The 24474-nt window shown below is 40.6% G+C and overlaps 1 protein-coding gene and 1 pseudogene across 2 annotated transcripts; both read right to left on the bottom strand.

Annotated features, from left to right (window-relative positions):
• Nucleotides 1-9: 9 nt before the first annotated feature.
• Nucleotides 10-19034, bottom strand: WRNIP1 (WRN helicase interacting protein 1). Its single transcript, XM_080918215.1, has 7 exons — nt 18060-19034; nt 15643-15834; nt 14162-14403; nt 6011-6240; nt 2217-2372; nt 1465-1544; nt 10-697 (listed from the first exon to the last, which is right to left on the bottom strand). Exons 1-7 carry the CDS (start codon nt 18864-18866, stop codon nt 422-424), a joined length of 1983 nt encoding a protein of 660 aa, XP_080774341.1. The 5' UTR covers nt 18867-19034; the 3' UTR covers nt 10-421.
• Nucleotides 19035-23881: 4847 nt separating this feature from the next.
• LOC308422106 (large ribosomal subunit protein uL30-like 1) lies at nt 23882-24474 on the bottom strand (annotated as a pseudogene). Its single transcript has one exon. The product of its transcript is annotated as a large ribosomal subunit protein uL30-like 1 (transcript).

Here is a 24474-nt window from a genome sequence, read left to right as displayed (position 1 = left end):
GACCTTTGCATATAAAAAAAATACCCAAATCACTATGCAGTATTAAATCACAATTACATTTTCTCTTACCAATTGTAACTACCCAGAATATACATTTTTAAAAGAAAAAAAAAAAGCCTACTGAACAGAATTTTGAAATGACATTATGACTTAAATACTATGACAAAATAGATAATTCCTTATAACATTAATTAATTGCACAAAGCTGCCAGGTATTTTCATAAGCATAATCATTGCACAGAGTGCAAATGAACACAATTTCATGGTACACATTTAGCTGAAGTAACCTCCATCTATGGAACCCTTAACTTCTGGCACAAAATGTTGTTCTATTTTAACTTTCCCCAGGCAACCAACTCCAAGATCCAGTGACTTTTGGCCTTCCTCTCAAGATACAAGCATCCTACTCATGGCCCAAGAGTCAACACCGCCTCTGCTTGAAGAAGTCAGCTCCTCTAAGTTCCTCAGGTAGGTAGTCCTGGTCCACAGGCTCGCTGTACATGGGGTTGTACTTGTAGCCTTTGCCATAGCCCAAATCCTTCATCAGCCTGGTGGGCGCATTCCTCAGGTGCAGGGGTACAGGAGGCAGGGGCCCCTGGTGATTCCGCAGACAGGCTTTTACATTGTTATAGGCACTGTACACCTCAATGGACTTTGGGGCTCTGGCAAAATAGACCACACACTGGGCCAGAAGCACCTAGGACACAGAAGGGCACATGTCACCAGGAAGATGCCACAAAGTTTCTGTTTGGCAGAATACTTTATGATTCCTCCTAGTTAATTCTTAGATGACTCTCGTGTTTGCTTGTTATTTAAATTAACTTTTATAGTCCCCTTTTCACTTAGTCTGGACAATTAGTAACAAGTCTTAATGAGGTGAGAGGGGAGCTAGATCAGTACTTGTCATGAACTTCTCACTAAATCAAATCTTTCTTAAGCCCTGATTCATAAAGCAGATGACTAGGAAGCTGTTCTGCATGGAGGTGAAGCCACTGCTTCTTGTTCTCAGAAAGCTTAGAACACTTCTGAGCCTCAAGACTCCAAAGGACAGTGTGAAAGCACAGTCTTGTCTCTGGTGATGGTCCTATAATTTTAGTCACTCAGGAGGCCAAGGCATGAAGTTCTCAGTTCAATGCTTGCTTGGGCTAGAGAATGACTACTTTGAACAACTTATAAGATGCTCTTTAAAAATTTAAAACAGGACTGTGGTGGAGGACTTAACTAGCACATGCAAACTCTGGGTCCAAGCCCCAATATTATAAAATGAAAGCCAAACCACAACCTGATGAGACAGGGAAGTTCTTATCTCTCTAGGAGGCTAAGATTCTAAATAACAAAGTTCAAAAGCTGAGCAGCTTGTTGACTAGGCCTAACACACCTGTGACAAAGGCAAGACTTATATTCAAATCCAGGAAAGACAGGGCACAGAACAAAGATTTGCAAAGAACTGAGCTGGTATCTTACCTCACACTCGGGCATGCCTATAAAGTGACAGCCTTGGTAGGCAGCAACTGCTTGTGCTAATGCTGATGGATCTGCTAGACCTATGATACAATAAGAGACAAAGTGGTGTAAGTCACAGGACACCCTTATTCCGACCTGTCAGTGTGCTGTTGTAACCAGCAACTACTACTGCATGTAGATTTAGGGATAAAACACCCAGCACAATTATACCAATTTATCTCTGATCTCCAATAACATTACATTTATAATAGTTGCTACTGTTTATTGAGTTACTGTTGGTGTCAAAAATGGCATCTTGTGGAAAAATACATTCCAGGAGGTAAAACAAGAGACTAAATATGACAGAAAGAAAGTGCAAAGGCCATGAAGGCATTCATAAGATTGGATGGATGGATGAAAACACAGTATCTACAATAAGAAAAGGAAAACTTTCCTAATCTTTGTCTTGAATGGTTTCCAGAACCTCCCATTTCTATCTCAAGAACTAACAAATAAAAACCTTAACATCTGGCTACAAAGCAAACCAAAAATATTTTTTATATATGATCTTGAGATCATCTCCAAAGAAGCACAGTGACTCTGTAAATAGACACATGCACATGGAGCAACCAACCATTGAGTACATATCAAGTCTTTCTTTTCCTACCTATTGTACATGATATGACATTACATGTACAAATCATATATTGTACATGATATGACATTACCCCCCCTCGGAACCCCAACCCCCACACAGACTCTCCTCCACTCACCAATATCCTCGCTGGCAAACCTTACCAGCCTTCTGGCCACATAGAGTGGGTCTTCCCCTCCCTCAAGCATCCGGGCCAGCCAATACAGGGAAGCATTCTGGTCAGAGCCACGCATAGCCTTGTGTAGGGCAGAGATGCAGTTGTAGTGCTCTTCTCCTGTACACCAGAACAACAGTCACTTGGCAGCCTTGTATGTCTACCTGACATACTAAGCAGCACTAAAACAGGCCCTAGTTGTGCTGGAGAAGGCAGGCATGACAGCTGCCCTTCAGCTACACTCAGTAGGATGAAGCCTAGATAAGTCCCAGAGCTCACTCAGGGCTCCATACCTATTTCATAACAGTCCTATTCAGAGGAGAAACTGCTGATGGTTATACACACCAAGGACACTTAGACATAGAGGCTGGCAAAGGGAAAGGAGGAGACAGGCTCTTTTAAACATGATCTCTATCACAGAGGATTGTCAGAGACAAGAGAGGTGGGGGAGAGATTCTCATGTCCTGGTTCCATCTTCTGCCCACATAGAGTCTATTTGAGTAAAAAGGACTAGGTCTGGTCACAGTCATTAGGGTTGAGAGAAAGTGGCAAGGACAGCTGATAGAGCCCATTTGTTCCTCAGTGTCACTGCCAGTTGGCAGACAGCTTGATATCCGAAGCCTATGGTCATTACACTATAGACTATGGGGACATTTGTGAAGCGGTATCTTAGGGTATTGGCAAATGAACTAATAGCTCTTATCCTCAAAGCGCTATGGCTCCATCTTTACCATGTGTCTCAGTCCACCTTTAATCCTAGATTCACAAGCAAACAGATTAGCAAAATACACTTTAGAAAAAACACTTAACAGGGAATAATCGCTAAACAGTTATCAAAAATAAACAGTGCTCTCTACACATGTCCATGCCTTCTGACTATTCGCTCATGTAAATTTAAGGACATGACAGCTGACAGAGTAAAGTCCTATGGTCCTAAGTCCTTCCAGAGAAGCACCTGCTTTGTAGACATCACGAGCTACATCAACAATGCGATAGTATTCTGGTAGGCAGAGCACTCTGGCTCCAGAAAAAAATCCTAGCAGCTGCTAAGATGACGCTTGGTCTTCAAATAGTGAAGAGAAACTGTTTTCCAAAGGGTAAGTATTTAATAGGCTGATTTCAGGGCCTCCAAAACTTTAATTCTTAAAGAAATCTAGGCCAGGTCAATGACATGAATCTAGTTATTAAACTTTATGGATAAGCAGTGTCCTCTACCTGGGGCTTCTCTAGTGAAGTGAGCCATGAACCCAGGCTGGAAGTGTCCTGGGTGATCTACATGGCTTTGGCCCCTGTTTTGCCTCTTTGGTTTGGGTACTCTAAACCTTTCTGTCAACAGAGCAGGGCCTATGGCTGGAGACAGACAGGCAACCACCTCTAGTCCCCATACCTGCTAATCCTATACTCTCTAACACAGGTCAGTCATCTTTACTGACCTAACACAAGAGTTAATTCAATTGTTCAATACAGTGAACTATACCATAGGCTCTAGCCCAAAGTAGTTTGGACTTGAACCTTAAACTCACTAGCAATGCAGACTTTAGTAAGTTCTCCATGCCTTGGGATTCATACTGGATAAAATGTGGTTGTTTTAAACACACAGGCCTTGTACAGAGCAAACAGTACAGATGAACTAAACCTGTTAGTGTTAATTACTAGCCTACAGGAATAATATTTACTTTTGTTTTTATTATATGTAGCTTGAGAATTGGAGAGTTTGTATTATTAACCTAAAAGCATGCAGTCAATGCAGTACAGACCATTTGTTTTCATTCAGAAATACCTTTACTCTGGCATACAAACATCTGAACCTCTTACTGGATGCTAAGGGACAACTGTGTAGTTTGTGACATTAAAAGAAATTAATAATAGCAAATCCTCTAGTGGTAGTTTTTTGCTTGTTTCTATCATATCAGGGTTACTAAAAAAACTTCAAGAGTCTAAGCTAACACATTTACAGGGCAATGGTTCTTCAATTCTTGTTTCTGGAGCAACCTGTAAAAGTACATGCCTTGAGAATGTGAATTATATTTATGTGTGTCTGATGATCCCCTGTAGAGCAGACACGCTTGTGTGGATGAGCAGTGTAAGCACATTAATATAGGAGGGCATGATGTATGGGTCTTCATGGCTATGCTACCAAGCCAAGTAGCTTCTACTGCCTTCAACTCCTCCTGGAACAGCAAAGAGCTAGTAAGAAGGAGCTCCCTAGGGCTGAACACCTCCAAGTGTCTCTTCTCAATAACATAGTCTAGATAGAGTGACTTAGTGACTGACTCCATAAAGTGCCTGACTCCATGAGGCAGGCATGGGGATATATGGAGGCACTTGGGAAATAAATAAAGGTGAATCTTAGGATCAGTTTTAGCACATGTTTTGTGAACTGAGATGAGATTTATTTAAAAACATAGGAAGAATAATAATAAGCTACCTTCTAAGGCTGTTTTGGAAATCTAAAAAAAAGCACTCAAAAGATCATTCATTAATATCCTATGGATTCTGACTAGTAACCTGATAAATAAGAAAGATGGTCTAGTCAATGGAAAGGGTCTACTGGGATGCTCACAAGGGGAGATAAAAACTTGCTACTCCAGAAAAACAAAAAGGTGGGAAATAATCTGCTCATTTCTGAAAAATGTTCAGGTTGCTTTTATTTTGTGTTAGTATTTGGCTAAAAGCAAAGTAGCACCCTACTATGTTTTACTTACCAAGCTTTTCAAGGACAAGACATTCAAGAGAGCATGGGAAAAGGCCACTGGCTGGGGCACATGCTCAGCACAACACAGATAGGACAGGGGTAACCAATGTGTCCTCAGCACCATTTACATCATACAGTACTATCAGCTAAGGATGCTAGGTCACTCAGGATGTATGGTCAGCCAGCTCACTCATGAAAAGCAGTGGCTAGGAGCAGAGTCATTCTACAGCCCACCATCCCCCAATTCTCTAGACTATAAGAACTCTCATCATTAAGAAATACCAGGCATAGTCAATGTGAGACCTGGAAGGTTCAATTATCAGCTTCTCTTTCTGGCAGGACTTTTAAAGACATGGAAACTCTACTTCACATAGTTATGCAATGTGATACTATTCAGAGTCACACAAATGTTCTAGAACAGAGTTCAGTTTAATCTACAGTAAGCCATCTTCATCTCTACCTTTCATAAGAAGTTACAAATATGCTGTGCTTAATATGCTTTAATACTACCAATTCACAGATTTAATAAGAGCTGGGATAAATGTCATCTGAAAACATGTTTCTATGTAAACACCTAGCACATACTACAAAATTAAAAATTTCAAAGCTATTATAAAGCCAAACTATCAAAATCCTTGTACTCATCTTTTAGAATAAAAATGGAGGATTAACTTTCAAATAAACCAGTAAATCTTTTCTGCCTTACTGACTTTGTAAGTGGTCACAATAATCACTGTTAATTGAATTCATGGCCTTTCAACTGCCATGTTCTCCCAGGTGCTATCAGACAACAAGGGAAAAATCTATATCTAACAATCTTACAAGACAAAGGAGAAGCTTCCTATTTCATACAGCCAAGCTCTTCTTGATTCTTATCAAGACAGCTTGTTTTATGTCTGTCTTCAGAAAGGTCAGCCCTGTGTAGGAAGCTTACTTCCACTATAATATGCAGATCAAACTGAGCATCTGGAGTATGTTTTGACCTGGCTAAAGGTCAGAGTAGAATGAGCTGTGGGCACATTTGTTCCTGCGCTTCTACTTTTCCCATAGTTCAATTTCTCACCTGCACGATCATATAAAATGTGGGACCGCTGTAGGCCTTCTTTCACATCATTCTCAGTGATCAGAACTCGACTAGGAGAATAGGTTTGACCGCTCTTCTTACAGAACATCTTTCTAGAGCTTAACCTGGCCAGCACTGCCAGTTGCAGTCCATTCAAGCCAGTCCGGGCATCACCATCACTGAGGTAAGCCAGAGTGTCCACTGCTTTATCTTCTATGAACACAGAGGGCCTGCAATAGAAACCAGTGTCATTACCAATACATTCAAGTCACAACTTCTCATTTGCAGCACATCTTAATTTAACTTCAGTAAAGCATTCTGGGTCAAAGGTTCTAATATTCTGAATTCATATTGTTAACACAGATAATTAAGCATTGTTTATACTAAGAATTGACCAAGTTTCCTAAGTCCTAAGGGTATGTCACACTTTACAAGACATGAGCTACAGGGTATCTCACAAGCTAATCTATACAGGCTTTACAAAGCAAGATATCAATGCTATGCAAAGTCACTTCTGACAAGTGGGCTGTCTGCTTCTAGCCTACAGAATCATGAAAACTACTAGACATGCTAGCACTTCTAAAAAGCTTGTTCAAGGGTAATCCACATTTGATGACACAGGAATATTCAGATCATCTTCCACATGGGGTAAAGACAGCATCACATTTCTTTAATCAGAAAGCCCAAATCCCTCATCTTACAAACAAACAAGAATCTCAAATACTCTGGTAGAGCAGACCAAGGAACAACAGGTCTTTGGAATTTTGGCCATGGCATTCTTGGATGGCAGCATGCCACTTTCTGTGGGCATTAATCACGTAAATCTTCCCAGTGTAATGAAGAGCATCTGGTACTTCCCACTATCCTGGAATCTGATTAGAAGACTCTCTCCGAACTTGATTAAGTTACCTAACCTTTTATGACTGAAATTCACAATAACACTTATTCACTTACATTTCTTTTTGAAGCATAGTCTCTCTATACAGACCAATGAATTCAGTCTTAACTTAGCAATCTTCCTACCTAATTCTCAGCAGTGGACTAAAGCCTGATTTAATAAAATTTCTCTTCCCAACCTAGTTAGCCATCTAACATATATTATTTGGGATATCTTTGTTTGAATGGCTAGGAGGAAAAATATGTAATTTTTAAATTTATAATTCATTCATGTCTATTCCAGTCTTCAGTTAAAATTATTTATGGTAATATTGAGTCCTGGCCACAGATGTCCAAACAAACAACCTGGAAAACAGTGTATGTGAAATGGGCTGAGATAAGAAAGGGTGTTGAAGGGGAAAGAATCCAGCTCATCTGCTGGAGTTAACATAGTGTTTGTTAATACCTATCTAACCACAAAACTAATGTTTTAAAAACAGCCTAGGGGGAGGGAAATGGGAAGAACTAGAAACAACAATAAACCCACCAAATTTTATTTGAAAAAAGCCATAATGAAACTTAATCCTTTGTATGGTAATAATTTTCAAAAATGACATTCTTTTCTTTATCTAAGTTGTCCTAGATGTCTAGTAATTCATTATGTGTCTTAGGGTTTTTATTGCAGTGATTAAATATCATAATCAAAAGCAGGAGGAAAGAGTTTATTTCATCTAAGCAACAGTTCATTACTGAGGAAAGTCAGAGCAGCAACTCAAGGCAGGAACTGAAACAGAAGCCATGAAGGAAGGCTACTTATTGGCTTATTCTTCATAGTTTCCCCAGCCTGCTTATACAACTGAGGACCAACTGCCCAGGGGTACCATCGCCTCCCATGGGCTGAGCCCTCCCACATCTATTATTAATTAAGAAAATACAGACTTGCCTAGAGGCAATTTGGATGCAGGCACTATCTCCATTGAAGTTCTCTCTTCCCAAATAAATCCAGTGTGCAAGTTGACAAAATAGCAAGAACACTATAGTTCTCATCATGTAACTTTCTAACACTGCTTTCTTCACAGACTCTTGAGGAGCACCTGAGTCCCATAGCTCTGGTGAATGTCCTTTTTCTTTTCTAATGGCAGCTCCAACCAGCAGACACTTCCCCAGAAGATTCACCACACATCTAGACTACACCATTAGTATTCTGTAGAGCCTAGGAAACAATTATCAACTAGAGATGGAATTTTCTGGAAGATGAATTTAAAGAAAATCAAAAGACATACTAAACAAAATGTGCAGAGAAAGGACTAGAACCAGAGGGGCACCTGAGCGGGAAGGGCACGCCAGGAGACAGGGTGATGGAAGAAATAAAATTGCCTTGGAATAAAAGCAACATCTTTTATATCCTAGGAAAGCCTCCTAGCGACACAAAAATTGTGAGCCCTAATCCATGAAGAATGCTGTTGACCTCCATTCTCATCTTAGAGTCCCAAAAATATGGAGTGTGGTATTTGAGAATGTCATTTTTTTGAAATTATTTTTATTATCCTACAAAGACAGAAGACAAGGTCAGCAGAGGTGGGAAGTCTATCCTTCTCTTGTAGTTCCAGTGCCTGGTAGATAACAGGCACTCAAAATTTACGGAATGAGTGGATTAATTTGGCTTTCTTACCATGTCAGAGTAAGACACTATTTTCTTAAAATATAATAAAGCATTAGAAAACAAAATTCCTACTTCTATCAACCAGAAATAACACCGACATTGTTATGTTAATTTTCCTTTATGATTCAACCAGCCATTAACAAACAGCTAATTTTTAAAATACTACTGGGATTATATTGTATAGTTTTATGTTCCTCAAATAAATAGCTGCTCAGACCTCACTTCTAAAGCAAATGCATGTTATATTGAACCTATAAAAAAAAATTCAAAAGATATACGCACACAATGCTTGTCTTTAAAATTAGCACTGTGGTATATGTCCCTTTCATGAGTGTGTGCTTCAAAGATTTGTAAATAGCACACTGTGACTAGAGCTTCAAGTGTGGACATGAGATTTATCCTCTTGGGGAAATTAAGCTGCTCCCTTAAATATTAAAATAACGTGTGTGTGTGTGTGTGTGTGTGTGTGTGTGTGTGTGCGTGCGTGTGTGTGTGTGTGTGTGCGCGCATGTGTGTACTGGTGCATGTGAAGGTCTGAGGCTGACACTCAGTATATTCCTCAATTGCTATCTATACTGAACCCAGAGCTTATCTATGGAGCTAATATGGCTAACTGCCTTCCAGGTTCTAACACAGAGGTCTTCTATTGTTCCAGTTTACAGTCACAGAGCCACCACTCCTTCTTCCCTTTATATATGATTACTTACAACTTTACCCCTGTCAGAGTATTTTGAAAACAGAATGAATCTGTCATCAACTCTGTCCAAATAATAGAGGAGCTGTGCAGATGGCACCCAAGGGACATGAGCAAAGCACAAATAAAAATCTCCACTTAAGAATGCTGGGCAGGAATTTCCAAGGTTCTACCCACCACTCAGTCACGTCCCAAACTCCTGCTTTCATAAGTTGTGAAGAATAATTACATGAAGTACATTAAAATACTCTGGAAGCAGTGAAGATAACTCAGCAGGTTAATGTAGACAGTGTGCAAACCTGGAGACCTGAAATCAATTCTAAGACTCAGTGAGTAAAAGCATGTAATACTCTTGCAGAGGACCCAAGTCCAGTTCCTAGAACCAATGTGGTACAGCTCACAACCATCTTTAACTACTGGCTTTAAGGGTTCTTACACCTGGTTCTAACTAATCTCTTCTAGCACCCACATACCAACACACTGCACAAGTCCATACAGTGACACATTATTATTAATAGAAAGAAACTTTAAAAAATATTGAAATTTAAAAATAAAATGTCCTATAATTGAATGAGGGGAGAAAATAATTCATACTAAGAATGATAAAACAGGAGTTAGTGATAAGGCTCAGTGGGCACATGTGCTTGCTGCTAAGCCAAACTGAGTTCAATACCTGGAACCCACAGATAAGGAGAGAACTGATTCTAACAAGTCTGTCCTTCCTACACACACACATACATATATATGTACGAATATGCACAAGAGGGGGTGCATTTCAATTTGGAAAGAAACTTCAAAAGTTAAAGAAAATTAACTGGGAGTAAAATCAACTTTGGGAAAAGACTGACCAAAATTTCATAGTATCCTACAATAAAATAATGAATAACAAGTTGTACTGTGATGAGGTCAGACACAGGAGCTGTTAGGATGCCTTAGTGGGTAAATGAATTTGCTGCTAAGCCTGAATTCAATTCCCAGAACTCACATGGTAAAAGGAGTGAACCAAGTAACGTAACTTGTTCTCTCACCTCCACATGCATTACATGGGGTGCACTCACCAAAAACCCACACTCAAAATAAATGAAAAACAAAACAAGGAAGTAATATAGCCAGGGTGGTAGTCTATGAATTTAAACCCAGGAGTCAGAGGCAGGTAGTCTTGAGTTCTAGGCCAGCCTGACCTCAGTGAGATCGTTTCTTTCTTTAAAACAACAACAAATAACAATAGCAAAGATATAAAAGTTTTTGTAATAAGGAAAAATTGGCTAAAGCAATTGTGAAAATGTATTTTTGGTTAACAAGATGCAGAGGTAAAAGACTTAGGACCTAGCTTCTCCAACTGGAAAAAAAGCTTTGATCTTAGCACAATACAGGAAACGTCCTTGTCTCTTCTAGAGGCCTGAACTCTTATGCACATTAGTTTTTGAGGTTTTTTTTCAACATATGAGACTGGAAAGTAAAATTACTTGTAACTTCATGGTAGAACCAAGGAAGCCAGCCTGGTTCACTGAATAAAAAGAAGCCAGAACTGAAATGAAGTATTTGTAAAGGTGCCCTTAAATGACACACGTCCAGTTAATCAGTTGGACTCAAGATGCCTGGTTTGAACTATGCACCCTAGAATGACCTGGAACTTTAGTCTTTCCTCTACTCCAGAGTGCTGGAATATAGGCATATGTGACCATGTCCAATTTTTTTCAGTGCTGGGAATCAAATCAATCATGCACACTAGAAAAACACTCTACTAAGTTGCATCCCCACTCCCAAAACAATAAAGACTTTTAATATTTTTCTACTGTCATTCATCAGTATGTAAGATGCAGTTAGTGTGTATCGTTTGTATTGTTTTAGACAAACAACTACATTCATCTCATTATTTAGCAAGTAGGTTTCATCTTTAGTGAAAAAAAATTACATGTACATTAAATAACTGTTTTAAAATAATTTTAGCCAGACAGTGGTGGTGAATACCATTAACCCTTGGTATTGGGACTTGGGAGGCATCTTTATATTTGAGACCAGCCTGGTCTACAGAGTGATTTCTAGGACAGAGAAACCTGTCTTGAAAAATAACAAAAAAAAAAAAAAAAAAACAACATCTTTATGAATCATCAGCCATCAAAGTTTTACTTTTATACCTTATATACTTGGGGTCATACAAGTTCTTGGAAGAAAAGGGTCTCTAAGATACCAAGTTTAAGGTTCTCTCTTGTACAGATGACCATAGCAGAGTACTATAAGCTCTTTGCTCATCTGGCTTTTACACACTCTCTACAGGCACAGAAATGTAGTTTTCAACATGCACAATACCTAGCAGTATATACAGGACTTTTAATGCCTCAGGAATGCTGAGATTAAAGGCCTAAGGAATTTTCTTTTAAAGAGCACGCAGGCTGGGGTAGAGATAGTGATTTGAAACTGAAAGTCAAAAATTATTCTTGGCAACTGAGGTGGCAGCTACTTCTTTCAGGAAGTCACCTGGAATGTGTTTGCTTTTCTGTGATATATTACATCTCCTAACTTCTTGTCAGTAATGCTAGCCATTTAGTCCTAAATTGTGCTAAGGATAATGCTTATTTTACAACAGATAAAAAGGGATACTCTACTTTAAAAAAAAAAAGATTCTCATACCTGAGCAATTATCTCCTCTGAAAGACAACCCTGAAGAATTAAACCATGTCTTTCACATTAAAAGCTAGGATTTATTCATGCCCTAACCAATCACCAAGCTCATAAAATATGATTGATAGGGTGATGGGGATATAAACAAGGACAACTTCCCATTTTCTCTGAGTTCCAGAAAGATGGAGGACAGAAGCAGCAAACAAGAATGAAAACAAGCCATAATTAGGGTCATCTCTAAACAAATGACAGAGGAAATAGTAAGTCATGTTGGATATGGGAGGTCTGCGCTGACTGCAATGCCATTTTAGCAGGTCTGTATCTGTATGAAATCTTATTTCTTCTACTGATCTCATACTTTTTATGGCCAAAGATCACCTGGAAATCTCTTAAACCACAGAAACCCTCCTCATGGGGACAAGCTCCACAGTTTTACTGACCTCAGTTCAATTATGGGAAAGCAGTAAATAGGAAGGCCGGAAGAACATGGATAACTCAGACCCATGAAACGACATGAAATAAAAATGAACCTGAATATGCAGCACATAAACTTACAGACACATTACAACCAACATATGGGATAAAAATAAGTTTTCTAAAGCTTAGGCAATTTTCTTCTTTGCTTTTCTCTTTTCAATTTGCCTTTACCACATGCTGACATGAGTCTACAGCTGACCCATGGATTCTCTATAGCCTAAATTCTATCAGTCTTTGACAGAAAAAAAAAAAAAAAAGTTGTGTTTTTTTAAATGTGTTTTTTACTAACCATGTGCAGATCTTTTCTCCTTGTCCTTAGTCCTTGAACAATAGAGAGTAACAGCTATTTGTATTGAATTTGTATCATATTTAGGCATTATATTTTAGAGAAAGTGGAAGCACAGCTCAGTAGTAAAATATCTGTCTGTCATGAGCAAAGTAGAGTTGACAGCAAAAAAAAGTTAAAAAATAAAAAACAATATAATCATAATTTAAAATATATGGGAGAATGTGTATAGATTTAATGCAAATACTCCATCTTTTTATAGAAAGTACATAAGTACCTGTATATTTATTTGTGAGGGGCCCATGAACTAACTCCCAAAAGAGAGGAAGAAAAGACTATAGTAACTATAATGACTTGAGACCCAGCCCACAAGGGATCCTGATACAACAATAATGGTCAGATAACAGTAGGTCCCAAACTTTTTTTCTGACCACATTACTAATGGCCAGTCCATACTGTATACTACAATGAAGCACTTCATTCTGCCCAGGGATCCTTGGCCAAAGGCTATTTGCTTGCTTGCTTGCTTGCTTGCTTGCTTGCTTGCTTGCTTGCTTGTTTGTTTGTTTTAACGAGGCATGGTGGTAGTACTCTTCCTAAATGTAGGACAAAAGCAAATGGGAGAATCCAGACACATAGGGAGATACTGCTGAAACCTAAAACCGAGAGTTTAACTATGCCTTGTACTTTAATCCTCACTGAAAAGTGGCCTCAGAACTTGGCCTTGGAGCAAGCACAAACAGCTGTCTGGTCTACAGCATGAGTGGGTGGGCAATGGTTTCTCCTCAAACCACATTATGTTCCACTGCATTATTTCAGCCAGCAAATAAACAAATGACTTCTGAACAATATTTCTAACAATAAAAAAAAACCTCTGACCCACAAAATCCAATGGATTAACCATAAGAAAAGCTGCGAGGTAGTCATGACATGGAGCTTGTCAACAAAAGAAATGAGACAGCCTCTTCAGTCTGTCACTTTCAGTAACACTACTTTTATAGAATGAGTTTTGAAATATACAAAATGTTTTCAGTAATTGTATGGGTAGAGTTTCATAGCTTTTCCTCAATACTTTTAAAATTAAACTGGGGGATGGGGGACAAAAAAATTTCAATCTAACACAAATCTCCAAAGATTTGTAAATTAATTCTAGAAGTATATATCTATTTCTTCTATTAAATTAGTGGCTTGAAGTCTTTAAACTAAGGCTTCTTACAGTCTGTCTAAACCTTTAAAATAAGTGAGTGAGGAAAAAGCATGAAACATAAAAGCAAATGCCCAAGTTACTACAAAAACAAAGCAGTATTAAAGCTCACAGATGCAGACACACATATCAGTAACCACAAGATGCACCTTAAAGAAAGGAACCTTAGGGAGGTCCTGCTTCTTCCTCCTTCATTTTCCTTACAGGCAGACCAACAGCTCTTCTTTGCCTCAACCCTTCCACTGCCTAAGACCCAGCCCTCTCTGGCCCTCTGCCAAGAGATTCTCAGGGAGGTGTGGGCACCCAAGGGCTGCACAAAATCTACTTACTCAGAGCTGCAGTTGCTGCTGTGGCTCAGAGGGTCAGTAGGACGGCTAGAGTCTAGGACATGGATCCCCAGTGAGTTGATTGCTCTCATTAAAATCGTCACCATTGCCTCTACCGGAAGTTTCTCAAGAACAATTACCCGACAGCGGCTCAGAAGTGCAGCATTGACTTGGAAAGAAGGGTTCTCAGTGGTTGCACCAATCAGTGTGATCGTCCCACATTCCACGTGAGGAAGGAAAGTGTCCTAATCATGGGAGGAAAAGAGAAGAAAGTGATTCCACATAACAGCCACATGCAGAATCCTTCGTAAGTTGTCTATCTACTCCTTCATTTTCTAATTTTTCCTTTTCAGGATACTCATCAGTATAGACAGATCAACTTCAATAGTATCTTTCTTGGTTAGTATATGTAAAGTGCAACTCCTAGGTGCCAGTGTCTAACTCTGGTTTCTTGCTGAAAGAATATGGTACTTAAGTATAATTCCAACAATTTCAACATAAACTACTTCTTTGTGTAGAAAAGTACCTTCTAACCAATGCTGAACTAGTATAAAGTGGGTACATATGTAACATCAGCTTTTTACAGAAAACCATTGTTCATATTTCTGAAATGTTCTTCTCCTACAAGTATTCAATCAGCATGTTACTGTTCTTAACAAACTGGTATAATATACAACCAGGAGACATGGTCTAACAGGGAAATGCTAACTCACTGGTTCCATATTTAAGCCAAAATCAGGCAGAACTCTAAAGTGTTCTTATTATACTCAAAAAGATTCAAATCTGGAGAAATAAAGATTTATTAGTTTGGGGAAATATTTCTACCTATACCTAAAAAGCTGCAACAATGCAAAACAAAGAAAAAAGTATGCCTGAAAAATTTTGTTTCTATTTAGGTAATTCAAAAAGAAGTTTTCTTTCTAAACAGTTTAAAATAAAATAAAGCATTATCTTACAATTTTTACCTTGACAAGAACTAGAAGGCACAGAAAACAGAAATTTGGAACATAAAAATACTGGGGACAGATAAAACCATAAACTTTGGAGGAAGGGCAGGGAACAATGGTAGAATCCGGGTTTTTTTTTTTTTTTTTTTTTTTTTTTTTCATAAGCTAGATAAATGCTTTATACCCTAGCCTTAAATAATGATCTTTAGATTGAGTTCAACTGGTCACAATGTCTTTTTAGATTAAAAGGCTCTAAAAGTTGGAAAATGGATCAAAAGAACCTTTCTTCCACAGACAGCTCAGAAATATGGCAATTATTTCATTTATCAGAGGGAGAAAGCATTCTCTTGTCATCTAAAAATACTTTAAAGAAAGAGGGTGGAGGGAGGTTTAAGGATAGATGGCAAGCCTGTGTGTCTTGAGGAAAGTTAACATTTGTTGCATTTGTATACTGCTTTATACTTTACAAAGTGATCTTACACTCTATGTATCTTATCTTATATACATAGTCTAAAAATAGTAAAAAAATTAATATACCTGCTGAGATTTATTGAAGCGATGAATCTCATCAATAAAAAGAATGGTTTTCCTTTTGAAAAAGCTCTTTTCATTCTGAGCTTGCTTTATGACATCTCGAACATCATTTGTCTTGGCATTTGTTGCAGATAATGTCACAAACCTTATGCTGTGCTTCTTGCTATTGTTGGCTATGATGTGAGCCAAGGTAGTCTAGGAAAAGATATACAAAGTTTAAAACCTAATCAAACTGGGAAGTATGCAGAGGTACTAAAAGCAGTATCATATGTATGGGAGAGTGCTAAAGCATAAACTACACAAAATTAAAACAAAACAAAGCAAAAAAAAAAAAAAAAAAAAACTAAACCATTAACCATTATAATGAAAATCAGAAGATCGTTAAATCTGACCATCCCCCATCCTTAACTCCTTTTAATTCTTTTTTTTTGGTGGACTCTTTAAGATCTTATGAATCCCAATAAAGAATGGCAGTCTTGATTTAGCAAAGCCAGGGTGACAGCTGTGACCTCTCACCAAAGAGAAAATTCTTTCTCCTTTGGCCAAGAGCATGATGCTAAAGGGCCCAGGATAAGAGTTGATCCCAGAACCAAGTTCATATGGGAAGCCGGCAGATAAGCTGAGAAAAGCAAAATGAACAGCTTCTGAGGCAATTAGCAGCTAGCATATGAAACAGCTACATGGCACTTTTGAATATCCACTCTAGAAGGAAATTAAAAGCAGTAATTTGATTTTATTAGTACTTAGCAAGGACTTAAGAAAACCTTTTTTTTTTTTTTTTTTTTTTTTAAGAACCTGTTTTATGCATATGGGTGTTTTGCCTGCATGTATATTTGTACCATGTTAGTGCCTTTTCCCCGGGAGGTTAAAAGAGAGGATGTCATATCTCCTGAAAGAGGGCACTGAATCTCCTGGAACTGCAGTTACAGGTGCTTATGAATCACCATGTGGATACTAGGGATGGGTCCTCTGGAAGAGCAGTCTGTGCTCTTCACTACTAAGCTACCTTTCAGGCCCTCAAGAAAACTATTAAATTCAGTATCTGGCACTTAATGGGTGCTCAACAAATATGTATTTACCATTACCAATACTACTGTTAGCAATTCAATATTAAAAATGGGAAGAAAGGAAAAAAGAAGGTTGCTTGCCCAATGACAAACTATCCCTGAACAGAAAGGTAGTACTTTATTTTCTGAAAGTTGTACAGTTGAGTGTTATTAGACACTGGCTGCCTGGTAAATCCCAGCTTACCTGTGCCTTTTGGAATTAGGCTCCCTTGTCATATAGGCTTGTCTCTATCACCAAGTGCCTCACTGAGCAGCCTTGGCCCAGTAAATATCTTGTATTCAATCCTCCATGACTCACCACTCACCTTCCTGCAGACCTTTTCAAAGCCTACAAGCATCAATAGCTTACTATTTTCATGTTGTTACACAAATGTCAGAATTACTACCAACACTACTGATCAAACCCCTAAATGGAGCAACCACTAAATCTGGGAGGAGTGGACAAGATGCTAACAATCAGCATGTCATTCATAGAGGCTGAAAGTATAGCTCAATGACTGAGTAAAATGCAAGGCCTGGGCTTAAAAAAAATGTTATCTGGGCACTTCTGATTCATTCTTGGCAAGCAGGCACAAAAGGGATGATGTATTCCAGCAAATAAAGAGATGTAGTTGAGAGGAGCTGCAAAGAACAACAGGATAAACATCAGGAATGTGCTTGTGAACGAAGCAATCTGAAGCATAAACTGAGAAGAGCTATATTCCCGGACTCTTTCTTGACTGTCCATAGGACGGGGCATCCTATGAACAAGACTGTCACTTTATCATTTTCTCAAGTATTCTTCCAGTGACCTGCTCTCTAACCAATCTCCTCTGGCTGTGGTTAAGATGATACACAGAACAGGACACTAAAGCATTGGTGCTTTTCTCAAGCAGCAGGCGGTATGAGAAAGTTATGGAAATGCCTGTTGAAAACGACTCAAAGAAGGGAGACTTCTATTAGTTCCAAAAACCAGTTAGAATAAAACAACTAGTGGGAGGGAAGGAAGTATAATAGAAAAAAAAATTAATTACTTTTCTACAACAAATGGAGCATACAAAATGTTTCTTCCCTAATGTTTGCAACATGCCCTTTGCTTGGAATTGGGTCACTAAAAATCAGAGATATGACCACAAAGATAGCTCGAATCTCAGTCCACATCTCTGCATAAACCAAGAAATTTGGGCATTTTCCTTTGGAAAAAGGCCCAACAAGGGGTCTGGGGAAATGGTATGCTTGGTTGCTTATTACAAACTCGGCTCACGCATCAGGACCGCGCCCCCAGGCCTCCATTTCCAGAGGAGGGGTCCTGAATTCTGAGGACCGCACCCGGCTCAGGATACCTCCGCGGCCCTCGGCAAGAGCGGCACTCACCTTACCGCAACCTGGCGGGCCCCACAGGATGAGCGAGGGGATCTCGTTGGTTTCTAGTAGCGAGCGGAGCAGAGTCTCCTGCCCTACCGCCCTACTCTGCCCGATGTAGTCCTGCAGCGTGTCGGGACGCATCTTGTCCGCCAGCGGCTTGCCCTCCAGCATCTGTCGGATCTCTTCAGCCGGCAGCGCCCGGGGATGCGCGCGGCCGGCGCTGACTCCAAAGGAAGCATCAGCGGCGTCCGCATCCCAATGTCCGGGATCGTCCTCACCGTCCACGTCCGCATCGCCATCGCCATCCACCCCCGCCTCCTCCTCTTCCTGCGCCTCCCCCTCATCCCAGCTGTGCGGGGATGCACTGCCCGCCGCGGCTGCAGCAGCTTGCCTCTTCCCCAAACCCTTTCGGGCCGGGCTGCTAGAGCGGGCAACCGGGAAGTCCGGGATAAGGCGCGCACCGCTGGGCGTGGGCGGTGCGTCGTAGCTCTCACGGCTCTCGGTCTCGCCGCCGTCGTCGCCCTCCTCCCCCTCGCCTTCGCTGCTTTCGGCCGCCGTCGGGGTGGCAGGCTGCTTCAGCGCGGAGCTCTCTGACAGTCGACGCCTCTTGGCTCCGGGTGGCGAGGGCCCCTTAGCCCGCTCCCCAGCGCGGTAAGGCCCGGCCGCTGGTTCCGCGTGCCCCGCAGGGTGCAGCAATAGGCAGCGGTCCAGGTGCGAGTTGATATGCGCGGCGGGCATCATCTGCTGGCACACTGGGCATTGCACCTGGTGCAGCTGCGACAGGAAGGGGTCGTCTTCCGGCCCGCTCACCTCCATAGTGACAGCTGCCCTCCCTGGCGCCCGTGCGACTGCACCTGTCCCTGAGAACGCCGATGCCCGCCGCTAGGCCCCGTGCCGCGCGACCCTCGGGCGGGTAGGGAGCAGGACACGCACGGGCCGAGGGAGGGCGCCGCTCATGCCTCACGTCCTGAGCTCCCGCGTCAACTCGCCTTTGGCCCGCAGCTGGCAACGCCTCGTGCGTCGTGTCGGGAAGTGTAGTCCAAAGCAGGCAGCATAGTCGCAACCGTTTGCCCCAATCGCCGCAGGCAATTTCTCTCGTTGCACTTTGGGAAATGTAGTTCACCATCAGTCAACCTGAACTCGAAGAAGTTCCGTCCCTGGGAAGGGCCTTTCTGTGGTGCTGCTTGGACAGGCGTGCTGCGCCTGCGCACGCCTGCTCAGAGCCGGAAACAGCTGAGTAACACGAAGGCCGAGGGAACTTGGGAACCTGACTTTCTAGGATTTTGGCCTTCTGGGTGCGTAACCAGAGATGGTATCGTCAGGGAGAGTATTTGTAATAAAACTAAAACGATGTGAAAATATCCCAGTGGTGCTTAGAAAACTGGAGAAAACACAAGCAGCTGCACAGGTAGACAAAAAGTTCAACCCAGAAGGCTGGTCAAGGAAATGCAAATAAAAGGGATTCCCTCCCCAGTGCCCCATAATTTTGCTTTAGGGCCTGTCACCCAAAGTAATCTCTGGATGTAAACTAGAAAACACCATTGTATACCCATTTTTAAAAATTATATATATATATATATATATATATGGCAGGCAGCCCTTAAAGGTATTTGCAGCAAACAGGAAATGAATACCACAGACATTTATAAAGTATTCTCTGGGTGTAGTGCTGTGTACCTTTAATTCCACTACTTAGGAGACACTGACAGGTGGATTTCTTGAGTTTGAGGCCAGCATGGTCTATAGGCTGAGTTTCAAGCCAGCCAGGGCTACATAATGAGGCCCTGTCTCAAAAATTGCGTTTTTACTAAAAAAAAAAAAAATTCATTATGCTAAGTCACCTCCTTTAAAAAATATAAAAGGGGCTGGAAAGGTGGCTTAGTAGTTGAGAGAACTTGCTGCTCTTGCAGAGGTTCATCTTTCAGTTTGCAGCACCCACATGGTGGTTCCAATTCAGAGAATCTGACTCCTTATTCTAGCCTTTAGGGGTACTGCACCTAGGTGATGCACAGTAATACATGCAGGCAAAGCATGTAAATATAAAAGTGATGTCTTTAAAAGATATATAAATACATATAGGTAGATTGAGAGAGGAGTGTGACTTGTTAAGTTGTTAAGGCTGGAGTTCTCCTCAACCTCACAAACACCTTGGGGTACCGAAAGTATCAAACTATTATTATAATGGATTATTGTAGCTAATTATAAATTGTGTTAAGGGGAAATGAAGACTTTTATGAATCTTGTCAAAAATTGAGTTTTTATTTACTTAACTACCCAACAGTATACCATTGTGAGTTACTATAGAAACTTTTTATTTACTGTTTTCCCACTGAAGGTTTAATTACCTTATGCTATGAAATAAACTGGCAATGGCTAATGTGAAGTAAAATTGCAAATTCTGTTATATCCCTGAGTATAGACCTCATCTGATTCCATTTTAGTTCCCAAATAACTGACACAAAGACCTATTAAGTTTCATAACAAGCTGAAAGCCTAAGCTGAACAGGTTCTGGCCGATTGTAACCCTCTAAGGTTGCTAATACCTAGACAAATGCCTCGTTACATGCCAGTCTGGTCTTCCCCTGGCTCATTCTGATCCATGTGTGTTCTCAAGTTTGCTCTTTCATTTCGACCTCATGGCAAACATTCATCTCTCCACATGGTCTCTCTACCTTCTGTCTTTGTGCTCCCTCTCTTCCAACTCTCTTTACCTGGCTGAGATCAGAAGTCCAGCCTTCCTATCTCCCCTGCTTAGCCATAGACTGATCAGCTCTTTATCTGTCAGAGATAATTGGGCAGCATTCTCTTCAGACACACCAAAAGGTAGCATGGAATCCCATTACAGATGCTGGGAATTGAACTCAGACCTCTGAAAGAGCAGTCAGTGCTTTTAAGTGCTGAACCATTTCTCTAGCTCCTGGGGAGCATTCTTTACACAACTTTGATACAGGAAATGGTTCTATTATCAAGACAATACTAGCATCCATACAGTAACTGGATCTCTGATCTCTGGGCACAGAAATCAGATCTGAATATACAGTGCATATGACCAACCGCCAATGCCTAAGGTAGAAGGAACCAACAGATGGCTCATATAGAAAAAAACTATGGTAAGAGGGATAAAGGAAGGTGGTCAAGTCCCTGGGAGACCCACTTTTAAGTTCCTTCTTCTTGATGCTTTCATTGTCTTGTGATAGAGATTGAAGCCAGGGTCTTGTATATACTATGTGTTCTACTCTATCTTCATGCTATTCCTTTTGCATATGCCATTTGTTCACACATATAATTAAGGAAATTTTCCATACATAATTTACTCCTGAAGACAAGAATAGAGTTGAGCCCTTTGAATGGCCTGTGTGGTGAAAAATGAATTAGATCTAATTTCAAGTTATTTGGAATTTAGTGAGTCACAGGGTGACCCTGGGCAAATCTACTTAAATTCTGATCCTGCTTGCAAATATTAAGGCAGAACAATGACCTCAAAATCCGTTGTGAGAACAGACTGAATAAAAACTAGTATAATGTTCCTGCATTTTTTTTCTCAAACCTTAGCTCTTTGAAGTTCAAGGTTTTCTCCACTAGGTGGTGATGGTACAAAAATAAACCATACCAGCAAGGACTTAAAAAAAAAAAAAGAAAAAGAAAAAAAAAAAGAAAAAAGAAAAAAAAATATGCTTAGTTTGTTTTTGAATCAGCATAAATACAGATACATAAAATTACAAGAAATAATTACATCATAATTATTACTGTCATAAAATTACAAGAAAAGAAGTATTTGAACCAAAAGCCTAGAATTGATTTTTCTCCTTTAAAGAGTCACTGATGCTTTTCAGCTGTTCTTGAGTGCTTACTTTGAGCTGTGTACACCTTCCCTCTCCTGCCTCAAGAGTCAGAGTGGAAACCATAGGTTCCTTAAAGACTGGAATAGACCCGATTCGGAAGTTCAGTGAGCATAACCAGAGTGATACACTGCTGTTCTTGGACGCAGGTGTACTGTGAGCGTTCGTTCTTGGTGTTATGAAAAAGAGAGAGAAGAGATATGCTCTATGGAGGTGTGATAAGGTGAAGGGGGAAGGGAATGACTCTGGTGGGCCCATGTTGGGCATCCCTTCCCCCTGAGGGACCAGCCACAGAACTATATAGTGCAGTATAGAATAGAGTTTATTCAGGGCTTGGGGAGGGGAGTTAAAAGGGTAGTAGGGGCAGAGAGAGAAGAGAAGAGCAGTAGAGAAGAGGCTGGCCTTGCACATGGAGAGAGAGAAGGGGAAGGGAAAGGGGAGAAGAGGGACAAAGGGGTAAGAGCAAGGGAAGCAAGAGCAAGAAACTGAGGAGGGGCAAGCAGCCCTTTTTATAGTGCCAGGTAACTGTCGGGTGGAGTTTAGACAGAATCATAACATTTGGGATGTTAAACCTCCGGGCGTTGTCTTACACCCTCATGCTTATTTTCAAGTCTAGTTAATTCTACACGACAAGCATCTCAGCCATCTTCAGTCACCTTCATCAAAGCTACCCCTATGATCATCTGCTGCTATTTGCTCTATGATTTTCCTCCTTTACCCAAAGCTCAAGTTTCTTTTTTCTGCATTCTCTTGATCCTGTGCTATATTGGTTATTATATTTAATCCAACATATTGTAGATATTTTTTGGTATTGCACATAGGACTTTCAAATGCTATTTCCTTACATTTATTGATATAAAAATGTGTGAATTATTTTAAAGAAAATCTTTTACTATATAGAAAAAAATTGCTTTCAATTCTGAGCAAGCCAGAAATGGAAGCTCATCCAGGACCTCTCACAGTAGGCAAGCACTCCCAACGCTACAGTGCTCATAACTTAGTAAGATACAGGATTTATATCCCAGAATGTTATGTAGTTGTGACTGTTTCTCCAAGACTGCAATCACTCTATAGTGAACACACTGTTCTCTGGCCAGTTTTCTCTGGAACCACTAACCTTGTAACTGGCATGCTGAGGCAGTTATGTAGTCCAAGGTGGCATTAACTCAGAGATCCACCTGCCTCTGCCACACTGTGACTAAAGGTGAGCCATCACTATGCTTGGCACCATCAGATACCTGACTCACTTCACAGCTGAGTTTTGAAGGGCCCCATGAAGCCAAGGTTACAGGAAAGTTCAGGGAAACATCTGTTAAGAATGAAGACTCCTGGCGTGGGTTTTAAGGAAAGGGCAGACAGGGGAATCCTTAAATCAAATTTAGTGGGCATTTTCTGAGTACATGTGGTTTAGGAAACAAGTCTATTGCTGCATTAATTTTTGTCCTTCACATTTTCTGTGTGTAGCACTGGGTATCCTGGAACTCTGTAGAGCAGGCTTGCCTAGCCTTGAACTCGGGAGATCTGCCTGCCTCTCAGGTTCTGAGACTAAAGGTATGTACTACCAGGCCCAACCAAACACTATTTCTTAGTAGAAAACAAGTGACTAAATGTCAGTCCCCTCCTGTAGTATAGAATGAGACTAGTTTAATAGACCAATGTGCATTAAAAAGTTGCCTGTTGTCACAAAAGACTTCTGGGTGCCAAGAGGGTGTGTATCACTGTCAAGGAGTTCCAAGCACAATGTATGGATGTATGGCTTTTTCTTTCTTTCTTCTTCTTTTTTTTTTTTTTTTTATTACAGATGGTTGTGAGCCACCATGTGGTTGCTGGGAATTGAACTCAGGACCTCTGGAAGAGCAGTCAGTGCTCTCAACCACTGAGCCATCTCTCCAGACCCATGTATCATTTTTTTTTTTCTAGCATAGGAATCCCCCATCCTAAATCCTGAGCTACAGAAAAACACTGTCACTGCAGGTCAGGGTACAAATGCAGTTACACTGACCCAGGCCAGGACAGCAAGGCTGAGAGGTTGCAAAGCAGACAGCCAAATCTCTCCAGGTGCTCCTCAATATTATGTTGTGTGTCAAAGGGACAATCTTATCACTAATCTTTGCTTGTCCACATTTTAAGATGAGTTCCTGGACAGACTTCAGATTTGGAAATCCCCAGGTCACATAAGGCTTCACCGTACACAGCATTTTTACACTCTGAGGAGTGACCTTGACAAAGATGCCACTGAACATTTTCTTCAGGCCAACTTTCATGATGGTGCTCTTTACCAATACACTCACTCCTTCAATCCTTTCCATGCATATAATGAAGGCCAACAAGTGTGTATCAGGCATCTTCAAAGCACGAGGCTTCACTTCTAGTCACTGGACATGCACCTTGTCACGTTGCTGCCGCCAGGAATTGTGCACGAAAGATTCTAGTCATCTAAACCTGAATTCTTTCCCTTTTCTCTCTCTCTTTGCCAAAAGAACCCACTTTGCCTGGGTAGCTTTGAGGGCTTGTTAAGCCTTCCTCTTTTTCAGGATATTTTCTGGAACCAAAGAGATCTTTTTTCTTTCCCCTTCTTCCTCCAT

Source organism: Micromys minutus (genome assembly GCF_963924665.1).
Source record: "Micromys minutus genome assembly, chromosome: 6".
Taxonomy (NCBI): domain Eukaryota; kingdom Metazoa; phylum Chordata; class Mammalia; order Rodentia; family Muridae; genus Micromys; species Micromys minutus.
The sequence above is the reverse complement of the archived record's forward strand: the minus strand, read 5'-3'. Positions and strand labels throughout refer to the sequence as shown.